The sequence below is a fragment of the Anolis carolinensis genome, chromosome 4 (assembly GCF_035594765.1).
Source record: "Anolis carolinensis isolate JA03-04 chromosome 4, rAnoCar3.1.pri, whole genome shotgun sequence".
NCBI lineage: Eukaryota > Metazoa > Chordata > Lepidosauria > Squamata > Dactyloidae > Anolis > Anolis carolinensis.
This window is the reverse complement of record NC_085844.1, coordinates 178,580,594-178,603,573: the sequence shown is the minus strand read 5'-3', so window position 1 is coordinate 178,603,573 and position 22,980 is coordinate 178,580,594. Positions and strand designations below refer to the sequence as shown.

The 22,980-nt window shown below is 37.9% G+C and overlaps 1 protein-coding gene across 7 annotated transcripts in view; it reads left to right on the top strand.

Annotated features, from left to right (window-relative positions):
- The window catches only part of elavl4 (ELAV like RNA binding protein 4), a 128,773-nt gene that overhangs the window by 84,285 nt on the left and 21,508 nt on the right, over positions 1–22,980 (top strand). For all 7 annotated transcript variants that reach the window (XM_008109561.3, XM_008109563.3, XM_008109562.3 and 4 more), the window contains exon 3: positions 14,623–14,726. In XM_008109561.3, coding sequence (XP_008107768.1) covers positions 14,623–14,726 — 104 coding nt within the window. The remainder of the gene's footprint in view (positions 1–14,622; positions 14,727–22,980) is intronic.

Sequence of the window (22,980 nt, the reverse complement as noted above, 5' to 3'; positions counted from 1 at the left end):
GGACAATGTAAATGGAATACTAGACATTTAAGCACGGTCAAAAGTAAAGACTGGTCAGTTAACTTGACATCTCAAGCCCACAGTTTTTATTCAGCCTTTTGAACTTGGATTTGACTTTTAAAATGACTCCACATTATGAGCATACACATACAAGCTATCTATTCAGCAGAGTCATTCATAGTCTTCCTCATGTGTCATTGTACTTTATTACTTGTGCAGTCAAGAAAATACGTATTTGAAAATGTAAGTGCTTCAGTGATTTTGAAGGCAGAATCTAATTGAAAATAAAATAATTACTTGAATCTTTTTACATGCGTGTCTATTTACTTATTTGTGTTAAGACAAAATGTTTGTTTACATACACGGGGAAGGGAGAGTTAAGAAGTAGACATCTCATTAATTAGTTTCATTGAATGTATGGCTGGCAATAATCTAATATATTGCCTTTCTGAACAACTTATTAGTAGAATTTTAGTTTTTTGAAATGGGACATTTCTGCAGCAACCTCTAGCCTGAATATAAAACACTTCTATCTTTTTGATTTTATATTATATATTGTAGTTTCTTTGTTCTTTTTCTGTGAAACTACTTTAAGCCTATCATGAGAGGGAATCTTTCACTGGCTTACTAGATATCTGCTCCATTAAAAGCTTTTCCAGCACATGGTCAAAAGCATCTTCCGCAAGCTCAGTTTTTCCTGTTGAAGACAGAAAGGTACTTTCACTCAAGTATTTTCAAAGGCGTTTTATCACAAAGGGAATCTACTGGATTCTGTAAGCCAGTACCTATTCCTTAACTTACGGAATGCAGTCCTTTGGTTGAGGGAAGATGTGGATCTGTAACACTTCTCGCAGGGTGCCTGGAGCAGAATATGTGTTTGCCATAGGGATTTCTGAGGACCGAAGCTTTTTTGTCGGCCATTTCTAGACTGTGGCAGATTTGAAGGAGAGGAAAGGGATCATGAGGAGAATGAGTAAATAAAAAGAGCCAACTAGAGAAGTCAACAGATGGAGAAACTCCACTCCTCATCCAGAACTAACCCAGCAGAAATTTTGAGGGTAGAGAGTTGTCTGCAACAGCTGTCAAGTAGTTAATTCAGCCCAAATCAGTCATAGATTATCCACCAAGATGAAAGATGAAACAAGAAAGCAGTTGTCATCTGGTCTAGGAATTGTTATAGTAAGTCATTTGTCCTGATGCAGTAAGGAGCAAATAAGCTGCTGGGAGATTTATGGGCAGCTATCTTCAAAGTACCAGGTCCTCAATTAATCAGCAATCTACTGTTTAACAGCTACTGATTCTGTCATAATCTCTACACCGTTTAGAAAAGGGTAGTGGCATGTCTTCATAATTCTCATGGTCTTCTAATAGTCTGCTTTGAAGCAGGGCCCCCCATTGCCTCAACCTCCAGCTCCCCAGATTCGGAAAGACCACTATCATCAGAAGATGTACATTTTTGGGCATCTGACTCCTCTTTGTTGGAATCATTTGATTCCAGAGAGCGAGTTACAGTAAGAGAGAGAGGCTGAGAAGACTCGCCATTATGTTCCAATCTTAGAGCTCTTCCATGCTACACTATTATAGCACTTTAATGCTACTTTCACAGACATAACTCCATTCTGGGATTTGCAGGTGCATGAGGTATTATTTACTGCACTGGCTGCCAGAGAGTGCTGCTAAAGCCTCACAAAGCTACAGATCCCAGGATTCTATACAATGGCGCCATGGCAGTTAAAGTGGAATACAAGTAGTTGTGAAATGTGAAAGGGTGCCTAGGCTATGTGGTGACAGATAAATCTGAGTGGAGATAACATAATTCAACCTTGCTAATTTGGTGATGATGGGAGTTCAGCACATTCTTAGAATACCAGGTCTGTAGTTGCTTCCTTAATTTCTCACTAATGTCAACTGAATTTATTAGACTCCATGGTTTTCCATTTTTCCCCAGACGTATTTTTAAATTGTGTTAATCTGAATTGTTCCTTTTGCTTCATCCCATCATTCCCCTTCCTGTTATGAAATACTTTCCTCATTCATTAGTATTTGTATTGAGTGCCAAAGTGGTGATTTGGTGGATATTTATTTTGAAAACCTAACAACTGGTTGTATTTATGATGTTCTAGTCCACTCAGTATCAGCAGATTTTAGGTTGGGGTAGAATTAGTAAACATTTTTAAAAACAACAAAATATAAAAATCTACTCTGCCTAATGAATAACAGGGCACAGATATTTCACATTATGATCAACAGTATGGCAAATGTATTTTCCAGACTTTGAGAACATGTGGCACAACAGGAGCATTTTGCCAGAGAGCATCAAATCTTAAAACTTGGCTTGGTATCTTATGGACCAGTGGTGTTCTCAAAGTGTGGGCGGGACAACAGAAAACTGCCAACCAAGACAAGAATGAGGTAATTTTGAGAGCTGTTGAAGTCAGTTTCCCTGACAGATAGATCATTGATGACGAGAAACAAACAAAAAAGGGCATGGTGGAATTATATGCAAACATAATCAGATATAAGACTTCTGAGCATGAATGGTCATGTTTATTCGTTTACACATTTCTTCCCAGCTAATAACTTGAATTCCTGTGTTGTATTAATCTGTATATGCTCAGAACACCATAATCATCGTTTCCCTTTCAAAAATTAGGAAGGGGGAATGACCAAAAAAACCTCTCTTGTTTTAAGATCCAAGTAAAGGTTATTTAATGTTGACCCAATCTCTCCCAAGCCAGGAAATTTAAAGGCTTTAAAAGATATGCCCATTTTAGGTGTAAGTAAACCCATCATTTTTTTTTTTTTACGATCGCATTCAGTTTTCGTACATTTTGGCATCTTTTCATTTGAAACAAAAACTTCCTCCCTTGTGTAGGAGATGGGGAAGTCATCTGTTCTTTTATCACACATTTTGATTTTGTGAATGTTGAGAAAATTCAGATAAAAATGAACTGAAATTAATTTCTCACGCATGCCTCACCCTGTGATCATAGTGCCACATATTCTGTTTACTGATGTAGGGCGCTAGAAGAGAGTACCTTTCACAGTTAGCCCATCCTTGTGAATTAAAAAATATAGGCCTCTCCAAAGTTGGATGGTTAATAAAGAAGTAATAGGACCAAGAAAGGGCGAGGTGTGTTTTCTTGCCCCAGGCTAGATGTCAGTCAGAGGCTAAAGAAAAGTGCAGGTGGATGGAGGGTAAATTGTAAGCAAGTCCAGTCTGTGGCATTAATTAACATAATGATCTATCACAGTGCATATCTGCATCTTTTTATCTCTGAGTATTCATATGACCATAGTTGTATTAGAGATAGGTGAAATTTCTTACTGGTGGATTCTTTTGATTTATGTTGGGCACAAATATTAATATCTGTATACAAATAGTGTATTGTGTTTGTATTTGCATACAAGGAGGCTTGTTGAAGAATAAAATTATAAATTCAACTGATTGCCAGGGATTCTGTTAGATTCTATCAGTGAATGAGTGCTAGCACTGAATGGATTTAAGAGGACCATGGCCAAGATTCAGTAAATATGCTAACATAGCAGCCTGTTTGCAAGTGATTGCAATTTCTGTGGGTTTTCACAAGGAGAAGAGAGTAGAGTGGAGAGAAGGAACTCACCTGTTCATTAAAGGGCTTCTGGGAGAAGAAGGGGTATCGTTATCATAAGGCAGTATGGAACAGGCACTTGTCCAAGACAGCCCTCCTATGCTGCCCTGTTTCCAGGGACACCCTTCTCCTTTCTGGGAAGGCAGACATTTGATAAAAAGGCACTTTGGGGGTGGCAGCATTCATTCACCTTTCATGTTGCGTGTCTTGCTGCCACTGCAACCACCTTTGCTTCCCACCATTAACATAACTACTCTAGTGGAGCCTGTAGGATCCCAGACCAAGTGCTTACCTCATGTTTACTTTTGCATTGGCAATCCTTATTCTGCCTTGTAAAATATCCTGCTCATCTAGTGTAGCATTTCCCAACACTGTTTAATGTTGTTCATTTTGTTACTTCTCAATGACAATTTGTACATACAACTCTTTATCATTTATGCTTGTATGATGAACTACTTTTGTACAAATTACTGCTGAACTATCAATGTTGTGTTGCTTTTGTCCTCCCATAGATCTTATGTTTGAAGGCTAGTCCCATTGTAATTAAACAAGAAGGTAGATGAAACTAATAAATCTTTATAGTGATTCAGCTATAGGTTTCTACATAGCCAATGCAGGATGGGATAGGAAAAGAAAACCCTTACCTTCAAACACTTTTCTTCTGAAAGCTTACTATGTTTAACATCTGAAAGCAGTTTGTTTGTTCCATCAGATGATGCCTAAATCCGGCTGAGATGCCTATAAAATTTAAGGATAATGACAGAAGCAACTCAAAAGAGAGAGCTCTTACTGAAATCCCACCCTCAATCTATGTGACCCATGATTACATCCCAGTATAACAAAGAAGAATGGTTTCAGATAGATGTAGATGGTTCAGGTGTATATATATGCTGATTTTAGTATGTTCAGATGTATGATATGCTGCATATTTAGGAAGATTCTTTAACATATTATCGCTGTGAGGGATAGGGAGAGTATCTATTTTCAGTTACTGCATATTCTGAAATCTTGCGAATTAGATAATCTGTTCCTCATATCCAGAATTCTATCATAAGATAGTGGTTGCACCAGGGTTGAACATGTAACCACAGCACAGCTTCTAATGCTTTCTTATTGCTTTCTGTGCTGAATAGGTTGCACTTTATTTCCTGCTTTTTATAGTGTGTATAATGAAAAAAGGAATAGTTGAGACCTGGCAAGATCGTAGGGTTAAACTATCTTACTTTTTTGTCCATGCGGTTATCATCAAAGGCTTCCCAGGCCTCTTCCCAGGATCACCAGTTCATCTTGAAATACTAGTCTGATACTGCAGCAGAAATATGGCTGTACTATACAGCCATATGTCAGCTGCAGTATCAGACTAGTATTTCAAGATGAACTGGTGATCCTTTCTGAGTTATTAGATATTAAGATATTCAGAGCATGTTTACTCAGCAGGAAGACTAATTTAGTGGGATTTAGTATTTACAGTATTGCAGCCTTGGCTTGTTAACATCAAGGAAAATAGTCTAGGAATAGCTATACAACTGGCAATACTACGTCTGTTCACTTCACTGTAGCTGTGTAAGTGAAGTGGAATATGAAAACAGGTAAACATTATTTTCCTGGTTGGTAACATAAGGCAAATGAACACATTTTTAAGACTGTATGGTTTTGAGAATGCACATGCTACTAGGTGTTACGATTTGGCACAGTTTCCAAAACATTGAGAATAGAGATTTGCATGTGAGCTTTAAGCTAACCATGCCCCCCCCCCATTTTTGTTAAATAATTTATGTTCCTCCTCTCCATGTATAGGTTAATAGATTTATTTATCCATTTAGTATTTTCTCCTGGACCTCATCTGTAAACCCTTTTAATATTAATAGTTTCACAATATATGTGGCTATTTTTGTATCATACAAGCCCTCACATGGAGATTAGGATGGCTCCCTCTCTATCTTCCTTCAGGAAACAACTGAAGACTTGGATGTTTCGGCAGGCCTTTGGAGATACAGTAATTAATTAATCAGCCCCAGAGGGTTTTTAATTATCCTGTATTTATCACGGTCTTACCATTTATGTGTTTTAAATGTAATTTTTATCCTGTATTGTTGTTTTAATTGATATATTATATTACTGTTTTATCTTTTTTTATATTGTGATTTGTACTATGTTGTTTATATTTTGTCCTTATGTTGTTTGGGCCGTTGCCCCATGTAAGCCGCCCTGAGTCCCCGTGGGGAGATGGTGGCGGAGTATAAATAAAGTTTTATTATTATTATTATTATTATTATTATTATTATTATTATTATTATTATTTGCAAGATAGTTTCTCCATGCATATTGCAACACATTTACATGGTATTTCATGGTATATGATGTGTTTCTTTGAGATTGTAACAATTGTCACAAGTCATATGGAAATTTTAAAAACTTAAGAGACTGAGTCTTTTATTCCATTGCATGTTCACATTATTTATTTCCTACCAAGCTATTTCCAGGCAAAGCTGTGATTGACATTCCAAAACCAGGCACATTTGCAGCACTTGGCTTCGTTTCCTAATGGCAGTCTTTGCACTTGGAAACCGCAGGTCCCCACCCCTTTCTTTTTGTTTGAGTGAAAAGCCTTCTTCTTATGATAGCCCTACTCTCTTTAGTAGCACTATCAATGGGACTTCAAATAAAAAAGGCTGCAACTGGTCATCTGCCAGAAGACATGTTTAGAAGCGGGGCCCATGACCATTATCTGAATAGCATGAACATTTTGAGTGACCCGCCCCCCTCAGAATTGTTTAATAAACATTCTCATTTGCCAGTTATTTTTCTGCAGTGGAAAAATACTCTGGAATTTTGCATCTTCTTCCATGTCTGTCTGAATGTTTATTTAACCTAGGCCCCAAGATCAGAAATTTGACTAAAATTGTCAATTAATTGCTGTCAAATGGACTCCGGTTCAACCTCTGCAGCATGTCAGCCTGTCTTGCCTCAAGTTTCATCACACTCCTTGCCTGACCTACTTTGTGCTGTCATGTGTATCAAATATGGTACTGCAGTCAACAAAATGATCAAGATGAGGTGGCAGCAGCATTATAAAGCTGGCAATGTTATACTAAAAGTGAATGAACTATTATACCATTTTAATGAAAAATACTGAAGAAAGCAACTCCGTGCATTCCCTGTCTGGTACAATAGCTAATTCTTACTAACCTGCATATTTGTTTATGTTAGTGGTGGATTTATGTTGATGTTAGTGATGGATATCACAGTGAGTGTGAATTTATGTCAAGTACAATACCCTGTCCCCAAAAATCTTATACATTAGAGTTTTACTCAGAGAAAATGGAAGGAGAGCAGCATGAAGGCAGGGATTAAATGAACCAAAGACAGATTTATTTAACTATTTCACTTTTTTAATATTGTAGTTTTGTAAATGTGTTTTGGGGTGATGAATTGGGATAAAGAGAATAAAAATGTCATACCACATAGTTACTTCACAAATACTAATTTCAGTTGTATTATATTTTAGTAATATAATATAATGTATTAACCATCCATTGGTCGGTATATGTTAATTTTTTTATCCTGAGGTTTTTTTAGAATTACCTATACAGTATTTTTTATATATATATATATATATATATATATATATATATATATATATATATAAATAAAATTCCTTCCCTTTGTGTGTGTGTGTGTGTGCATATTGTCTGTGTAGTAGATTATATGCCTTTGTCAGAATCCACTGTTTTTTATTGTTTTACTTGTAAAGACCATACACATTGCTGGTGCGATATAAATAAATTATAGTAATAATGATAATAATAACAACAATACTAATTTAATTCAGTCAGATCTTGCAACTTAGAAATGTCAATTCAGGTTGTTAAAATCTACTGTACTTGATGGCAAAAATCTGAAGTCATTTTCCGGCTTTAGAATGCCAAATTCCTATAAAACTAGTATATATTAATTGATGTTTTAATGTTGATATTTTAAATTATTTTGGATTGTAATGCGTTGTTTAGTTATCGATATGTGTATGTGTGGCATCAAAACGCTGCCTTTGTAAGACCTCTCTGAGTTCCCTTTGGGGTGAGAAGGGCTGGGTACAAGTGTGGTAATAAATAAATAATGTTTTAAATGTTTTTATGGCCCTTGGTTTTACAGGCCTGTAAACAGTAGTTAGGGTGACTTTAAAGGAACCACTTTTTGGGTGTTTTTTCTGGATTTTGTGGTGATAGTCATCTCTTCCTCCAGATATTTTTTTGAAGAATTATTTTAGCCATACTTGGCTTTCATTTGTTGTAAGAATTTGGGGGAATAGAACTGCCCGTTCTAGGACAAATTGATTTTGGTCACAGTTATACATTATCACCACCCACTTAACCATCATGCTGGACACAACCATGCTTCCAAAAAAATGTAACATATTTTAGTAATCCAATTAGGGACGATGGCACCATGGACAGATTAATGTGTTTCAGTAGTAGCAACAGTTTCCAAAGGCACGTCTCAAATGCCAGTTACCTCTAACAGGTTTTTCTTTTGTGTATTCCAGAATGCATGCAGACCTTATAACATGGTGACTGTGTTAGAAATGCAGCCAAGAAGGAAATGTCAAAATAGCTAGACAGGAGTAAAATAGGACATGTGAGAACCTTATTCAAACAGGTGGGATGGAGTTTTCCTCCTACAGCCAAGCTTGGTAACAAAAGTAGAAAAGCGAAAATTGTTTAAGAGGGAATAAAAGTAGAATTCTGGCTTCATTCATTGTATTGCAATATGTTTTCATCATGTTATATATATAACTAAAAGATGTAGTTATATATATATATATATAAAACATAACATAACATAACATGATGCTTTGTTCTTAAAGCTTTGTGATCTTGGCACCAAAAACTGTGATAAAAAATTACTGCAAGCAGAAAGTGTTTCATCTGGCACAGAAAGGCCCAGTTCTCATCTCCATTTCATACAGTTCTGAAACCCACAGTTGAGGTCCATAGTAAATGCAAATGGAAGGGGACTCAGAAATGGACCAAGTTAGGAAACAGGAGCTCCATGGCTGGATTGCTTCCAGTTTCTTTAATTGCTCGTTTGCTTTGTGCAGTGAAGCAGTAGAGCTATGATGGGAGTAACGGAGTCATCATTTTCACCATGGTATTTTCTTACTTGATCTGGGCTGGAACCTGTGGGTTTCTGTGAGTATCCCACTGGCAGAGAAGAACTTCAGGTGGGGCAACTTAGATTGGTGAAATACTGGTGGGGAAAAGAGTTAGGCTTAGAACCAATCAAATAATCACTGTCTACATTAACTTCAAAAAACTGTTCGTTCGCTCAATAATTATGGTTATTATTATTTATCAAAGAAGAAATTCATAGCTTTCATAAGATTGTCAAAGTGATCTGTGATCCCCCTCTAAAAAGAACCACTCATAGGGCTATCCCGAACAATGTTTTGTAACTTTCAGTGTGTGATATTGTTGCTTTGTATTTAATACAGTTACTTGTGGAGCAAACATGGTTACCCAATCTCTTGGCAATACTAAGGTAATTAATCTTGTGAGAACTTGAGACTAAGGCAGTATTGTAAATAACCTTTCAGAGGTTACAAGCCTTAAAAAATAATAGTTGCCTACGTTTTATTCATAAGAACAGATGGAAGGACCACTCTGAGCCTTTTCAACTGCCCCCTTCTTATAAATGCAAAGGTAGTGAGGTAAACATTTTACAAACTAGAAACAAGCTCTCTCCCTATATACAAGCCTAGAAACTCAGCAGGTTTGTAGCAACAGTACAAATCACCTCTGTTCCTTCTATAGCAGCTGTCCTTCACATTGTTATGCCAGCCTGGCCCAATCCTGCATATCCGGCATAAATCATATAGGCTAATAGCAGACACATTTTGCCCCAACTCCTGCTGACAGCCCTGTGCATTTGTGCACTAGAAATATAGTCCCGTCACCTCCAGCCTACCATATTTCTGTGATAGACATGCAATGGTTTTGTCTGCTGAGTGTCTAGCATAACACACTTGGATATCCCAGGAGAGAAGGCTCACTCCTCTCTGCAGGCAGTCCTCTTACTTCCTTTGATAAATGTGGAGGTTGAAGTGTCCATTTGTCCTTCAGCAGTCCGCTCAGTCTCTGTGCTGTAAGAGAGATCAGTGATGCTCTACCCATCTTCTGGCAGCCAGTGGAAGCCCAGCATGTAGTTGAAAGCGATGGTGTATTAAGGATCAATTCACACTTCATACAATATGGTGGATGGGTGAGAGTCTTTGTTGTTGGTTTTTATTTGCAAAATCTGCAAAGTGAGAAAGACAGGTGCTGACATAATTCACAATGTAGTTTCTTGTTAAAAGTTACCCTTTGCTATACTATTTTGTATGTGGAAAAGGGATGTAGAGTTTCTGTATCTTTTTCTGCAGTGAATATACAGGTAGGAAAAGATTATTCTTCATAGGAGGGAAGAAACAAACATTTTCCTCTGCTCCATCATACAATCTGTTGAGGCTGATCTACCTTATTTTTTTTTTTAAAGAAAAGCCTTAATCAATCTTATTATATTGTCTAAATCAGGGGTTTCAAACTCATTTTCACTGAGGGCCAGTCAGCCTTATGGTTGCCTTCAAAGGTCCATTTGTAATTTTAAGACCATATAAATGTAACAATGTTGCACTGGCATTGAAAGCCTCACGGACCACATAAAATGATGTGATTTGACCCGTAGGTCCTGCATTTAACACATGTGACCTGAATTGTTCTTACTCCAGGATAGTGCCTTATTTGGAGATATTATAAATGATATACTCTTGCTTTTCATTTCTATTCTTTCCTTCTAGAAATTCATATAGCAGTATAGATGGGAATGTTGCAGTTTTCAATGCCTTTTTCTGTGTAGTCAAGTCTTAGATCATTTCACTCCTCCCTTTACTTGACAATGGAAAACAAGTTAAGGTTTGTAGTTAAGTATGCTTTACCTTTGTGTCCAAAGAATTATTGCAGTGAATTTCCCAAAAATCCAGGATGTGGAGCCACTATTGGTTCATTGTCAGACTTATTCAGAAATCATTAATAATATTTTCCTGCTCTGGTATAAAATTGGAAATAAGCATTCTATGTTTACCCAGAGCCCCACTTACCAGTGGTGTGGATGGGAACCCTCTTCCACCTGGTGCTATCAGTTTTTATGCAAGCTCCTTGTATATGATCAAACAGTTGTCCAGTTAACATTCCGCAGAGCACATCTAGAAACTGAATTGCCTCACTTGATTTTCCTGCTTTTTGTGGCAGTTGAGCACTGGGTCATCCATTTTGAGGATGATAATAATAATAATAATAATAATAATAATAATAATAATAATAATAATAATATAGAACTTGCAAAGCTATTTCCTCTGCTTTGGGAATTCACCCGGAGGGGTGTCAAGGTGCTTTGAAGTAGGCTTAGCTTGGACGTCGACCAAATCTCCTCCAAATAGCAAAGAGAACATGCAATTGATTTTATCCACTGTAACTACTATTCATGGTCATCCAACTGGGTCCCCCAGCAGATGAGGTGGGGTCATATTCTCTTCAGTCTGAAAGCATTATCACCTGATGTTTGAGTCTCTCTCCCATTTGTTTGGCTGAGAGTCAGACCAACAACAATTAGCTGAAGCCTTCCGGCCTTTTATTTAAACTCTCAGAAAAAAATAATGTGGCTAGTTCTTGTTTCCTAGTACATATTTGGAAAAAAAATGAACCAAATTAGACAAAATACTGCTCCTAGCCAAATAACTAGAATATAGTATAAAATGGGGGGGGGGGGGGGGGAGAGAAATGTGGAAGCACCCGTAAGATCAATTTGTTTTTATTTTCACATGAGCTTTTGTGAATATAAACTGATTTCTTCAAATGTCAGGCATAAGCATATACTTTTGAGTTGTAGAAGTAGGCAAGATATGAATTCCTTGCCTTGAATTTTCAAAGAGCTACATGTCATTTAAATATTTACAGTGGTCAGTTAAGTGTTGATATGTGAAAGCAATAAATTTGGGATCACTCCAGCAGTGCATCTGATGATGTGGATTGTTAGTATGACATCACAAATCTAGAATTTTCGTTGCCTGAAATAAGGTTACAAAATTTTAGTTGAACAAAAGATCTACTTATTCACTTAATCTTTGAGCTGAATCTGTATCACTGTATTTAATAAAATCATTTTTAATAACACATGCACTGTTATGTTGTTGCATGATTTATTGTAGATGAATTACATGCTTTTATTATGTTTCATTGGTATTTATCTTTGGTGTGTTTGTGCTAGTAATAAAAAACATGTGATATTTAATGATGATGATAATAATAATAATAATAATAATAATAATAATAATAATAATAATAATAATAATAATTCAGCTACATTTCAAGTGATATAAGCTCAAGCACATAGTAAGGCTTTCTTGGCTCTCTTTTCCCATTAACTCTGGAAATTATACTTTGACCTTAAACATTTTAGACTGACTGGGATTGCATTTACCTATACACACTCTATTCCTATATGTATTCTAATAGATTTTTAAAGCAGCATGTAAATCATTATCATCTTGGGACTTGGATCTATAAAGTAGCTCAAGGTCTGGTGGTACTGGACTTGTGTCTATTAACTGTCATCAATATCTAAGCAAAGGATATATGTGACATAGCATACTAGAGTATAAAGTAACATAAACACCAGAGTATAAACATTTATACTCTTCCGCATAACATTGCTTTGGGTAAAAATTTCATCCAAATTCCTCTCCTTAGTTACAGTTGTTCTAATAGAGGCAGAGAATATATTCTTCACTTTGTGCAACTTTTTGGTTAATTTTTTAGTTAAAACTATAAATATATTAGAAACAGTGCCTGTATTATATCCCTAGTTAGCAGCTGAAAAATCCCATATCTAGTGAGTTTAAAATTTGACTCCTTTTTAATGGTTCTGAAGTAGCAATCGGAGCCAGTCCAATAATGAGGTGAATTAAGTGGTCGCTTCAGGCACAAAACATATGGGGGCGCAGTCGAGACTGCTTTTTCTGTTGATTTGTTGTAAAACATGATGTTTTGGTGCTTAATTTGTAAAATCTTAATGTAATTTGATGTTTAATAGGCTTTTCCTTAATCCCTCATTATCCAACATTTTCGCTTATCCAACGCTTTTATTTTTCAGTGATTGGTTGGGGGGGGGGGCACCAAAATTCTGTTTGCCTACACTTTAAAATATCTAGGGCCGGCTCTGGTAGCAATAAGGGGAGTTCATTGGATTTTTAAAATTCTGTTTGGTTGGCTGACTATGGTGTTGAAGGGCCTTTGAGCCTTAATTGCTTCTTCTATGCAGTTGCATTCCATGTACTTTGCACAATGATTGCAGTTCTTGTCTGAGCAGAAGAAAGTGTGATATGTGGATATATTCCCTGAATAAAGCCAGTGCCTAATGAGGGATAGTAAATTATGTGATTATAGTTCTGAGAATGTATATGGCATTTCCAGCATGAACTTCAAACTATCTTGTAGACTTTCAAATGTACACTACATTTCCCCCCACCCCCCGCAAAAGTCAGCATGTGTTTGCCTACTTTGTCCACTTGGCAAATACAAGGCACAAGATTCAAGGTGGTCTCCCTTTTCAGAAACTCAGTATTTTTAGCAGCTGAAATATGTTGCCTCACTTGTGATGTATTATGCTATCTGTTTGAATACGACAATTTCACCCTTTTATCTTGTCTGGGTGCAGTTTCGATTGCCTTGTCCATATTAACATGGTACAGGTTGAATGTCCTTTATTTGGAATTCTTATATCGGAAATACTCCAAAATTGTTTACATAGATGGTTATACATCTATGTATAGCCTTTGTTTTCTAGTGGTTCAGTGTACATCAACTTTATTTCATGAACGAAATTATTTGAAAAGTTGTATATAAAATTGACCTCCGTCTATGTGAATATGATATATGAATCATACATGAATTTCATGTTTAGACTTGGGTCCTGCCATCATGATATTATACTATGTACATATATATAACTACATGTTTGAAAAAAATCCAAAACACTTCTGCTCCCAGGCATTTTGGATAAGGTATACTCAAATTGTATTACCAGACACAATTGTTTGCTCTGGATAAAAATGCACTATAATACATGAAAATTGACACTACCAAATAGACCAAAAGCTGCAGAAATGGATTTGGCTGCTAAAATGGATGCTTGGCATTCGAACACAGAAACAGTTTTACTGATTTGTGCTTCCCGATGTCACCCCATGAACATGATGCAGAGAGTACAGACTAACCATCTTTCATTTCTAGTCATGTCATCAAGACAAAAGAATAATAAATTAATGTGTTGGCTTTTTAAAAGTTGGTTTTTAAGGTACTTTCTGATTTTTTTTTCTTACTTCCCTTTACTGTTGTTTTCAAGTTCTACTTGTATGAACCACTTTCTTGCTGAAAGGTGGTAAATAACTATTGTAAAGAAATAATTTTTTTTAGATGGAAGATAAATACAGCCCATCTTCAGGCTTGATTTTGGTTAGCTACTGGGGACTATTCTTTTGGCCTAGGGGTTATATTTATTTCACTTTAAATTAAACATGTATTCCTTGAACTGCTAATTCTTAAGGCTTGTCTGTTAATTAAAATATAAGCGTTGTGCATTTAATACTGCTGGTGCGTGTTTCTTGCTCTCTTACTGTGATTCTTGGAGAAGTTCAGCAAGTGTGACCAGCCTAGTTAATGTTTAATATACTCAAGTTAGTTTTCACAGTTTTAAGGACACTGTCAGATCTAAAAGAATCGGTGTCTTTTAAATGAAGAGCCTCCCATGATAAATATTCTATTGCTGAGCAGTCCTGTCTGCAGATTCACTTTTGAAATTGGGATGAAAGTGTTAGGTGAAAAAGTTATCTCAGAAAAAGATTTCAACCACCCATTTGGAAATCTTAAACATGTGCTGCAAAGAATACTGAGTCCTTTTTTTGTTTCTTATGTTTCAACAGGGCAGAGTTTAGGGTATGGATTTGTTAACTATATTGATCCAAAGGATGCAGAGAAAGCCATTAACACTTTAAATGGACTCAGACTCCAGACCAAAACCATAAAGGTAAGAAAATACAGAGTGTTTTGCTAAACTGAGGAGGAGGAGTGCAGTTAAGTCAGTGTCTGGCTATCTCATCTATGTTGCATTCTTGACAACCGAAAGGGTGCAGCTGGTTCTTATTTTAGACCAAAGGAAAGCTGTAGAGAAAGAGTCTTTCTTTTATTTTGGACCTCCAATGGTTTGTTCATATAATAATAACAGATCATCTTTAAATGACTGTTTCACAATTTCAGGTTGAGATGTCAGAAATCAACATTAATGGTCATTCATAAAAATTATAGCAACAAAGTAAAATTAAAAAATACTCTTTATAGAATGGCTACTGGTGCAGTTTTATTGCACATCTCAACTACCTTTGTGTTGCTATGAGATTGCTAGGCATTCAGTAGCCCAGTGGTTCTCAACCTGTGGGTCTCCAGATGTTTTGGCCTTCAACTCCCTGGTAAACTGGCTGGGATTTCTGGGAGTTGTAGGCCAAAACACCTGGGGACCCACATGTTGAGAACCACTGCAATAGCCCCTCTCTAGAGTTACAGTATATTCATTAGTACATATTTAGGGATCAATAACCAAGTATCAGTTTCTATTAGCACATTAATATTATTCATTGAAGGAGGTGTTTCCCAAAAAAGCAAAACATCCTGAAGAAAACTCAATAAATAAATGAAGATGAATTATATTCTGGTGTTTTATTTTGTCTTTTAAACATATTCTTCGTCTTATTAATGGAGTTTCAACTTTATTATATTTTACATATTAAAAATTGCTTCCTGTAGTTAGTACCTTCAGTTAGTACATATTTTGCTTGTATTTGTTAATACAGGACTCCCTTGCGTCTTCAGAAGGGATCATTGCCAAAATGTAGAATCTATAGTGCTCTGATCCCTAACTGTCAAGTAAGCAGACAACATGTTTTTGGCTGCACCCTGAAGTGCTCAGTAAAGTTTGGAAGCTGTTTTGCAGGAGCAAACAAAGGATCCCAGCTCACTCTGATAAGGAGTGTGCTGAAGGGGAAAAAGAAAAAAAAAAGGAAGATTAGTGGGGCAAGGGAGAAATGGAAAGCAGAGTAGGCACTGTATGAAAATACATTTATTCTCCTTGGCTCTGGAAAACAGGGGATGATTGAGGTAGAAAGAAAATGGATTCAGGAGTGAGTACCTGCTCGCCACTGTTATTGCGTTCTCTGCCTGATTTTGTTGCTGCTCCCACATTTCTCCTCTGTCTTCCCCATGCCAAGCTGCAAGTTATGTGACTGGGGTCAGGCACTTCTTGTTCTAAATGGTGCACCATGTTTGAAAAGGCATGTGCCACCTGGTTTGGAAGGTTTGTTTCAGAAGGATGGGAAGCATTGGAGAGAGGCGAGAACACCTTGAAAGTTCTGCACACAAGGCAATTGTGCCTATCACTTCTTCAGTCTGCACTTCACATCTATAGTAAAGAGCTTTTGCCAAGTTCCAAGAAGGCTTCTTTTCTTGACTTCTCTGCCTTCCAGAGATAGAGAATAGGGTTGGAGAGGTGAAGGGCACCCATGCCTGGAATGCAGCAGGAATGCCCACCCTGTCATCTAAGTTATGGCTTGGCACAAGGGTCTAGAGAAGTGGAATAGAAGTTGCAGCAACAACACCGGGCAAAGGAATGGAAAAGGCACTGAGAAGCTGCCCCACCCCTTAATTCAGTGCTTTCCTCTCACATCAATCATCCTCTGCTTTTCCACAAGGAACAAATTTGTTCATGTACAGTGCTTATTTCACACCCCACGTTCTTCCATGCCATTCCTTTCTTCTTTTTCCCTCTCTTCAGTGAAGTCAGCCAAGATTCTCCACTTGCTCCTTTAAAGCTGCTTCCAAGCTTTCCCAAGTGCAGTCAAATATCCATTTGAATTGTCCTTCCTGGTATCAGCGGAAGAGGAGAACAAGAAGATGACCACAAGATTTATTGTATTGTATAGTATACAAATTCATCTAATGATGGCATTTTAAAAAAATCATTGCACAAAATACTATCGTATTATTCAGTCTCAATATAGTACTGTAATAGCGGTAGCTCCTGGATCGCTCTTATGACCCTTTTAAATTATACATAACCAGAATCCATTAATTCAGTGTGTGGTCGAAAGAGCAGGCCATGTTTCGAATATGCAGCATTGGGTAGCAATGTAGAACATTTGAAAGCATGGGTCATTGAAAAGTGAAGTATTAAAAAAAGGGGATCTGTGTCTGAAAAAAAAATATTAACAAGCCACTGAGCAGTGAAGGGAAATACTGAGTTAGCATATGCTTGTCCACTTCCAAATCGGATAGAAATTGCTGTTTTCAAATAGTTTGAAAGCCCACTAACAAGAGAATGAAAAAAGCCACTTTACAATAATAAAGCATGTTTTAAGTAACCCATCTTGTTTTAAGTTGATGGTCATGTACTCATTTTAGCATTGCATTCACATGGTGCATCATTGTTATGCTTGAAATGTAATAATTTTGTTTCTGAATTGCTTTCTTGTTTTACTATCATATGTGGTCAAAATGGGTTGGGCAATGAAAGAACTATAGTAGACAAAATCCTAGATTTCTAGAATATGTTGTCTAAGATGTACAGTTTGATTTCAACAGTCTCTTCAAAACATATAGAAATAAATGGGTATTCTGAGTTTTTACTATCATGCTTGGTTTGTTACTAGGTCAAGGAAGTGAAAATTGTGAAATTTCAAAACAATTTGGTGTTTATCACTCTTTAAAATGAAATATATTTTGAGGGAAGAATAGTTGCTTCTTGATAAAAAAAAAGCCCTCATATTTAATAATATGTGTTATCATAGTTAAGGTTATTAATATTCCCGTGTAGATGGCTTGCTCTTGATTTTGGTCCAGCTATTAAAAGTTTCTTGGCAAAAAAAAACATATCAAAAGACTAATGTAGTTCAGGGCATGAAATAAATCTTTAAATAAGTATTTCAGAGAAGCAGAATGAATCACCATCTTTGTCATGTTCCTGTGTCTGTTGTGTAAGAAGTTGGTGTTCAATTATTTCAACTTATTTGTTCTGTGCCTTCATATCCTTCTCCCACTGTGGTATGTATAAACACATCCATACCTTTGTTACTCTAACATAGCCTCTCTCACACACACACTTTTGGGGGGGGGGGGGGAGATTATAAAAATATGCCCCGGAGTGTGGTGGAGGCTCCTTCCTTGGAGGCTTTTAAGCAGAGGCTGGATGGCCATCTGTGGGGGATGCTTTGACTGCGATTTCCTGCTTCTTGGCAGGGGGTTGGACTCGATGACCCATGAGGTCTCTTCCAACTCTACTATTCTATGATTCTATGTCTGCACATGTTTTTTTTTTATTTTTCACACACACACCCCTTAAAAACCTCATAATGAACTCCCTACAGTAGGAATGTAAAATTTTCAGTTATTTTATTCTTTTGTAAACAAGAATGAACATTTTTATTCCCACTGCAGGAGAAAAGGGTGCATTTATATAATAATTATATATATATATATATATATATATATATATATATATATATATATATATATATATCTTTATTTCTAGACCACCCTCTCTCCCCAGAGGGACTGAGTTCCAAATGCAATGCAGTTCCAGATTTCTCGGAATTAGTATATAGTACCTGAAAAGTCCACATTGCTCTTTTTTAAACAGGAAATCCAACTTTCTAACCAAGAAGTTTGTTTTCTGTTTTGCACAGTACAAAGAACTGCTTGTGTAGAAACATTGGGGTTTTTCGCAAGAAAATTGGGTTTTATGGAGATAATTTTGTATAGGTGCAATATATTGTATAGAAAATCATTTTTTTTCTAAACACAAAAAGCATCTGATTAATCAAGGACAAATTTCAATAGAAAATGGAATCCTAAAAACCAAAGAATCCAATTTTTTTTCCTCATAATGAGGAAATGGCAAATGTTCTTTATATCTCCACTCTGCACATAGAAGACATATTAAAAAGAAGTACAATAAATTAGGCTAGAACTCCCTGATTTGCTAGTATTTGACTTCAGAGTGATATAAAGTATGACAGAGCAAAATTAACAAATATTTATTTGAAATAAAATAAAGAGCTAGTTTAGCTCAATGGAATTTGGATATAAAATCATTTGTAACTTCTAGTACTGTGTGGTGATGTGTAAGATAATTTTGTAGTTTAACCATAGTAGATACAGTAGTGTCTCACTTATCCAACCTTTGCTCATCCAACGTTCTGTATCATCCAACGCGGTCTGCCTCTCACCCGCATCCACTGTTGTTTCTCTAGGCAGCAGCGTGCAGTGGGCCATCCCAACAACAAGTGCAGCCACGCTCCCAGACAAGTGGCAGACTTGTTGTAAAACATGATGTTTTCGTGCTTAATTTGTAAAATCATAATGTAATTTTATGTTTAATAGGATTTTCCTTAATTCTTCCTCATTATCCAACATTTTCGCTTATCCAACATTCTGCCAGCCCATTTATGTTGGATAAGCGAGATTCTACTACATTTGAGTGTCTTTTCTGAGTGCCTCTTTTGAGCCTAGTAATATGTGTTGAAAAACAAGTTACCTCAGATGATCTTATTAATCCCTCCTGAGCAAACATCCACTCCTGGAATTCCAGTCTCTGTTCATTTAGCAAACTAATTTCGGTGTTATTGTTGTAATTATGTGCCTTCAAGACATTTTTTAATTATAGTAAGCCTAATGTGCACTGGCAAAATTTATCCTTGCTTTCTTCTGAAGCTGAGAGAGAGTGATTTGTCCAAGGTCACTCAGAGGGTGTCAGTGGCTGAATGGCGATTTCACCCATGGTCTCCAGAGCCATAGCCTAACACTCAAACTGCTATACCATGCTGACTCCTAAAATATTAATAGGCTACCCTGGAAAAAGGCTTCTAAATAACAATGTTTCACCATGATGTTACTGTTGTTACTGTGTAATAGTTGCATCCCTTTATTTGGGCCCCCATAATGGTATTCCAGCTACAGAGCTTCACCTGGCCAGCAGAGGAGTAAAGCCCTGTAGCTGGAAAGAGGGTGGCTGCATGGGCAAATGAAGCTTCACCTCCGTGCCTTTCCCCTTAGAGCTCCAGAGCTTCACTTAGCTGCCAGCTGAGTGAAACCCCATGGCAGGTGTGTGGACAAGTGAGGCTTCACTTGCCTACCCACCCACTTTCCAGCTATGGGGCTTTATTCAGCTGCCAGCCAAGGGAAGCATAATATTATCACCGCATAATAATCATAATCATAACAATGGGATAAAAAGTGGTCGAATGCAATATTACATGGTGAAATATGAGAATCTTGGCAGCAATAGAAAAGAAAAAATGGTTTACTGGGGGACTGAACAGGGAAATTTATAAAATTGGTAACCTCCCCTATCCAGGAGTTGGATTCCTAATGGCAAAATGGAAGTTTCCTTTCAATCTTATTATGGAGAATATAAAGGAAACTCCCACTATGCAAGCAGTCAGTTTTGGAATGACATCCCACCCACTGGCCCTCAGTGTATGTCTTTGATTCTCTATAGTTTCAAAGCTATACTCTTGTTTTGTGTTTATCACACTTTTCAATCTTAATTTGTCATAATTTTGGTGTCTTGTGTGTACAGGTCCAGTTTTGGGGAAGAAAGGACTTGTCCAGTTGGGGTCCCCTCATAGGACCTTAGGGGTAGAGGCAGCATCAGAGGGGGACATTGGATTGTGCATTATTCCCAGGCATCAGGACATCTTCTATTCCAGATATAACCAAGTGTAATAGGTTAAGCAATCTCCATCATGAAAGACAAATTGGCTATGCCACATCAGTTGTAATGTGTGACCTGTTTCCAAATCCAGTGAAAAGATATTTATTTTATTTCGGTCACACTAAACACACCATTTTCTATGCTGGACTGCAGGCTATTTATGTAATTGATATACATTGACAGTTCACAAGGTATAATGGGACAAATTTCTGCCTTAATCCAGGGAAGACAGTGGAAGAAGGAGAAAGAGAAGGAGTTAGAGCTTGACAGGATAAGAATTTGTGTTAAATGCTGAAACTTTTATTGTGCAGTTTCCCTGCTTCAATCATTGAATTTTAAAGGGGCTCCTAACTTTATATAACTTTCCTTTTTCCTATTGCTTATTTACTCTTTTTTCTTCCTGTACAAAGTCTGTTGAGAAAAAGGCAAAATTGCTCTCTAATTGCTAATGAGGAGGATTTTTTTTTAGATTCACCATATTTCCTTGAGTCTAATGTGTATCTTTTTAAAGTAAACAATGTCTCCCAAATCAGGGTGCGCATTCGAATTGTGCCCGAAACCCCACCTGTTGACAGCTCTGTTTCCCCCTCCCCCCCCCTCCCCCGGGGCTGGCCAACCAGCTGGTGGGACTCAATGGCCCAGAGTAGCCTCAAAGCTGTTTGTCCTTTGAACCAAGGCAGTTTTTGTTCTCTGCGGTCATTCTGTTGAGCTCCTTATTTGCAACAAGCTCAAGAAAGCCCAACCAGGAGCTCAGTGGGAGGAAAGCAGGAAACCAACAATGCCTCTCTTGGCCTCAAAGGAGGGAAGCAAATAGCCTTGAGGTTACTCTGCAGAGCTAGCCTGCTCTTTCCTTCGACTCCAGCCTGGGAAGAAGAATTAAGTGAAGGTGAAGAAGGCTGTGTTCCCTTTGGAGCAGAACCTTCTAACTCTCCAAAGGTATGCAGAGCAGCTCTCTTGCAACTCCTCTTCCCAGTAAATAGCCAAAAGCAAAGGGTGGGGTGCGGTGAAGGCTCACAATTTGAAGAGTTTGAAAGGCTCTGCTCTGAGGAGAATACAGCTCTCATCTCTTTGTTCCTCGCCACTTCCCTGCTCCGTTTGCATTTGCCTAGTCTCTGAGAAGAGCCGTCCCATAAAGGAGAAGAGGAAGGCTGCATTCTCCTCAGAATAGAGCTTTCCAAACTTTCCAAAGTAAGGGTGCTTTTAGGCTGCAGTTGTCTGAAATCAGGTTGATGGCGGGCAAAGGAGAGCCACGTGGGTGGGTAAGCAACAGAAGTGGCTTGGGGCAACAGGAGGCCCAGAGGTAGGGTGGGTGGGGGCCGCTGCCATTGAGTCCCACCAGCTGACTGGCCAAGGAAGCGGGGGAGCTGTGAAGCACCCAAGAGGCAAATCTTTTTTTCCTTTGCCAGGTTTTGAAAATTGAGGTGCGCATTAAAATTGATGGTTCACTAGACTTGAGTAAATATAGGTAGCTGCAGTAGCATATGGAGTTAAAACTATGCTAAATGCTTATTGGAAAAGGTGGGTTTTAAAACAAAATTGGATGGAAATACGATATATACTCGAGTATAAGTCAAGTTTTTCAGCCCTTTTTAGACTGAAAAAGCCCCCCTCGACTTGTACTTGAGTGAGGGTCCTGACGGAAAGGCGTGGGGCTGAAAGAAGCCCTTCTTTCACCCCCAAACTTCCCATCAGGACCCTCACCTCTCCACACAGCAACCCAGCTGGGTCGCTGTGCTGAGAGGGGAGGGTGCATGTCTGTGTCGAGAGAAGACGAGAGCAAGATTCACACCCTCTCCGCACAGCAGCCAGGCTCAGAGAGAGAACTCAGAGAGAGAAGTACAAGAAGGCGCACACCCTCTACACAGCCACCCACCTCTCCTCTTTTTCAGCACGCGCCTTCCTCTCCTCTCTCTCTCTCCCAGTTGGGTTGCTATTTTTGAAATTTACCAATAGCTGCTTCATTTTCCACCCTCAGCTTATACTCAAGTCAGGCATGTAGCTGGGGGTGGGGGGGCTTGGGGGGCTTCAGCGCCCCCCCCCCCCCCGAAATTCTCAGAATGGTCTGCGAGAAGGCCTTACATTTATTATTTAAACTGCTATGTTTATTCATATCATGATCTGATCACCACGCTCAATATATCCCATATGCATGGGGGTATTGGGATAACAATACAAAAGGTTTGCTAGGGTAGACCCTCTCCCGCTCAGACTCAGCCCCCCCCCCCCCCCCCCGGAACCAAAATCCCAGCCCCACCCGAAACAAAGTCCTGGCTACGGGCCTGACTCAAGTCAATATGTTTTCCCAGTTTGTTGTGGTAAAATTAGGTCCCTCAGCTTATATTCAGGTCAGCTTATGCTCGAGTATATACGGGTAAGTAAAATGCCATCATTTTCTTATTTCTATGGAGCAGTTGTAGGCTTAAGGATCAGCAAGGGAGGAAAGACAGCAGTATCTGAGTATCAGAAGATGTATAAATGATTGCGTTTGGTGGAGCTTGAGAAGCAAAGATCACAGAAACAT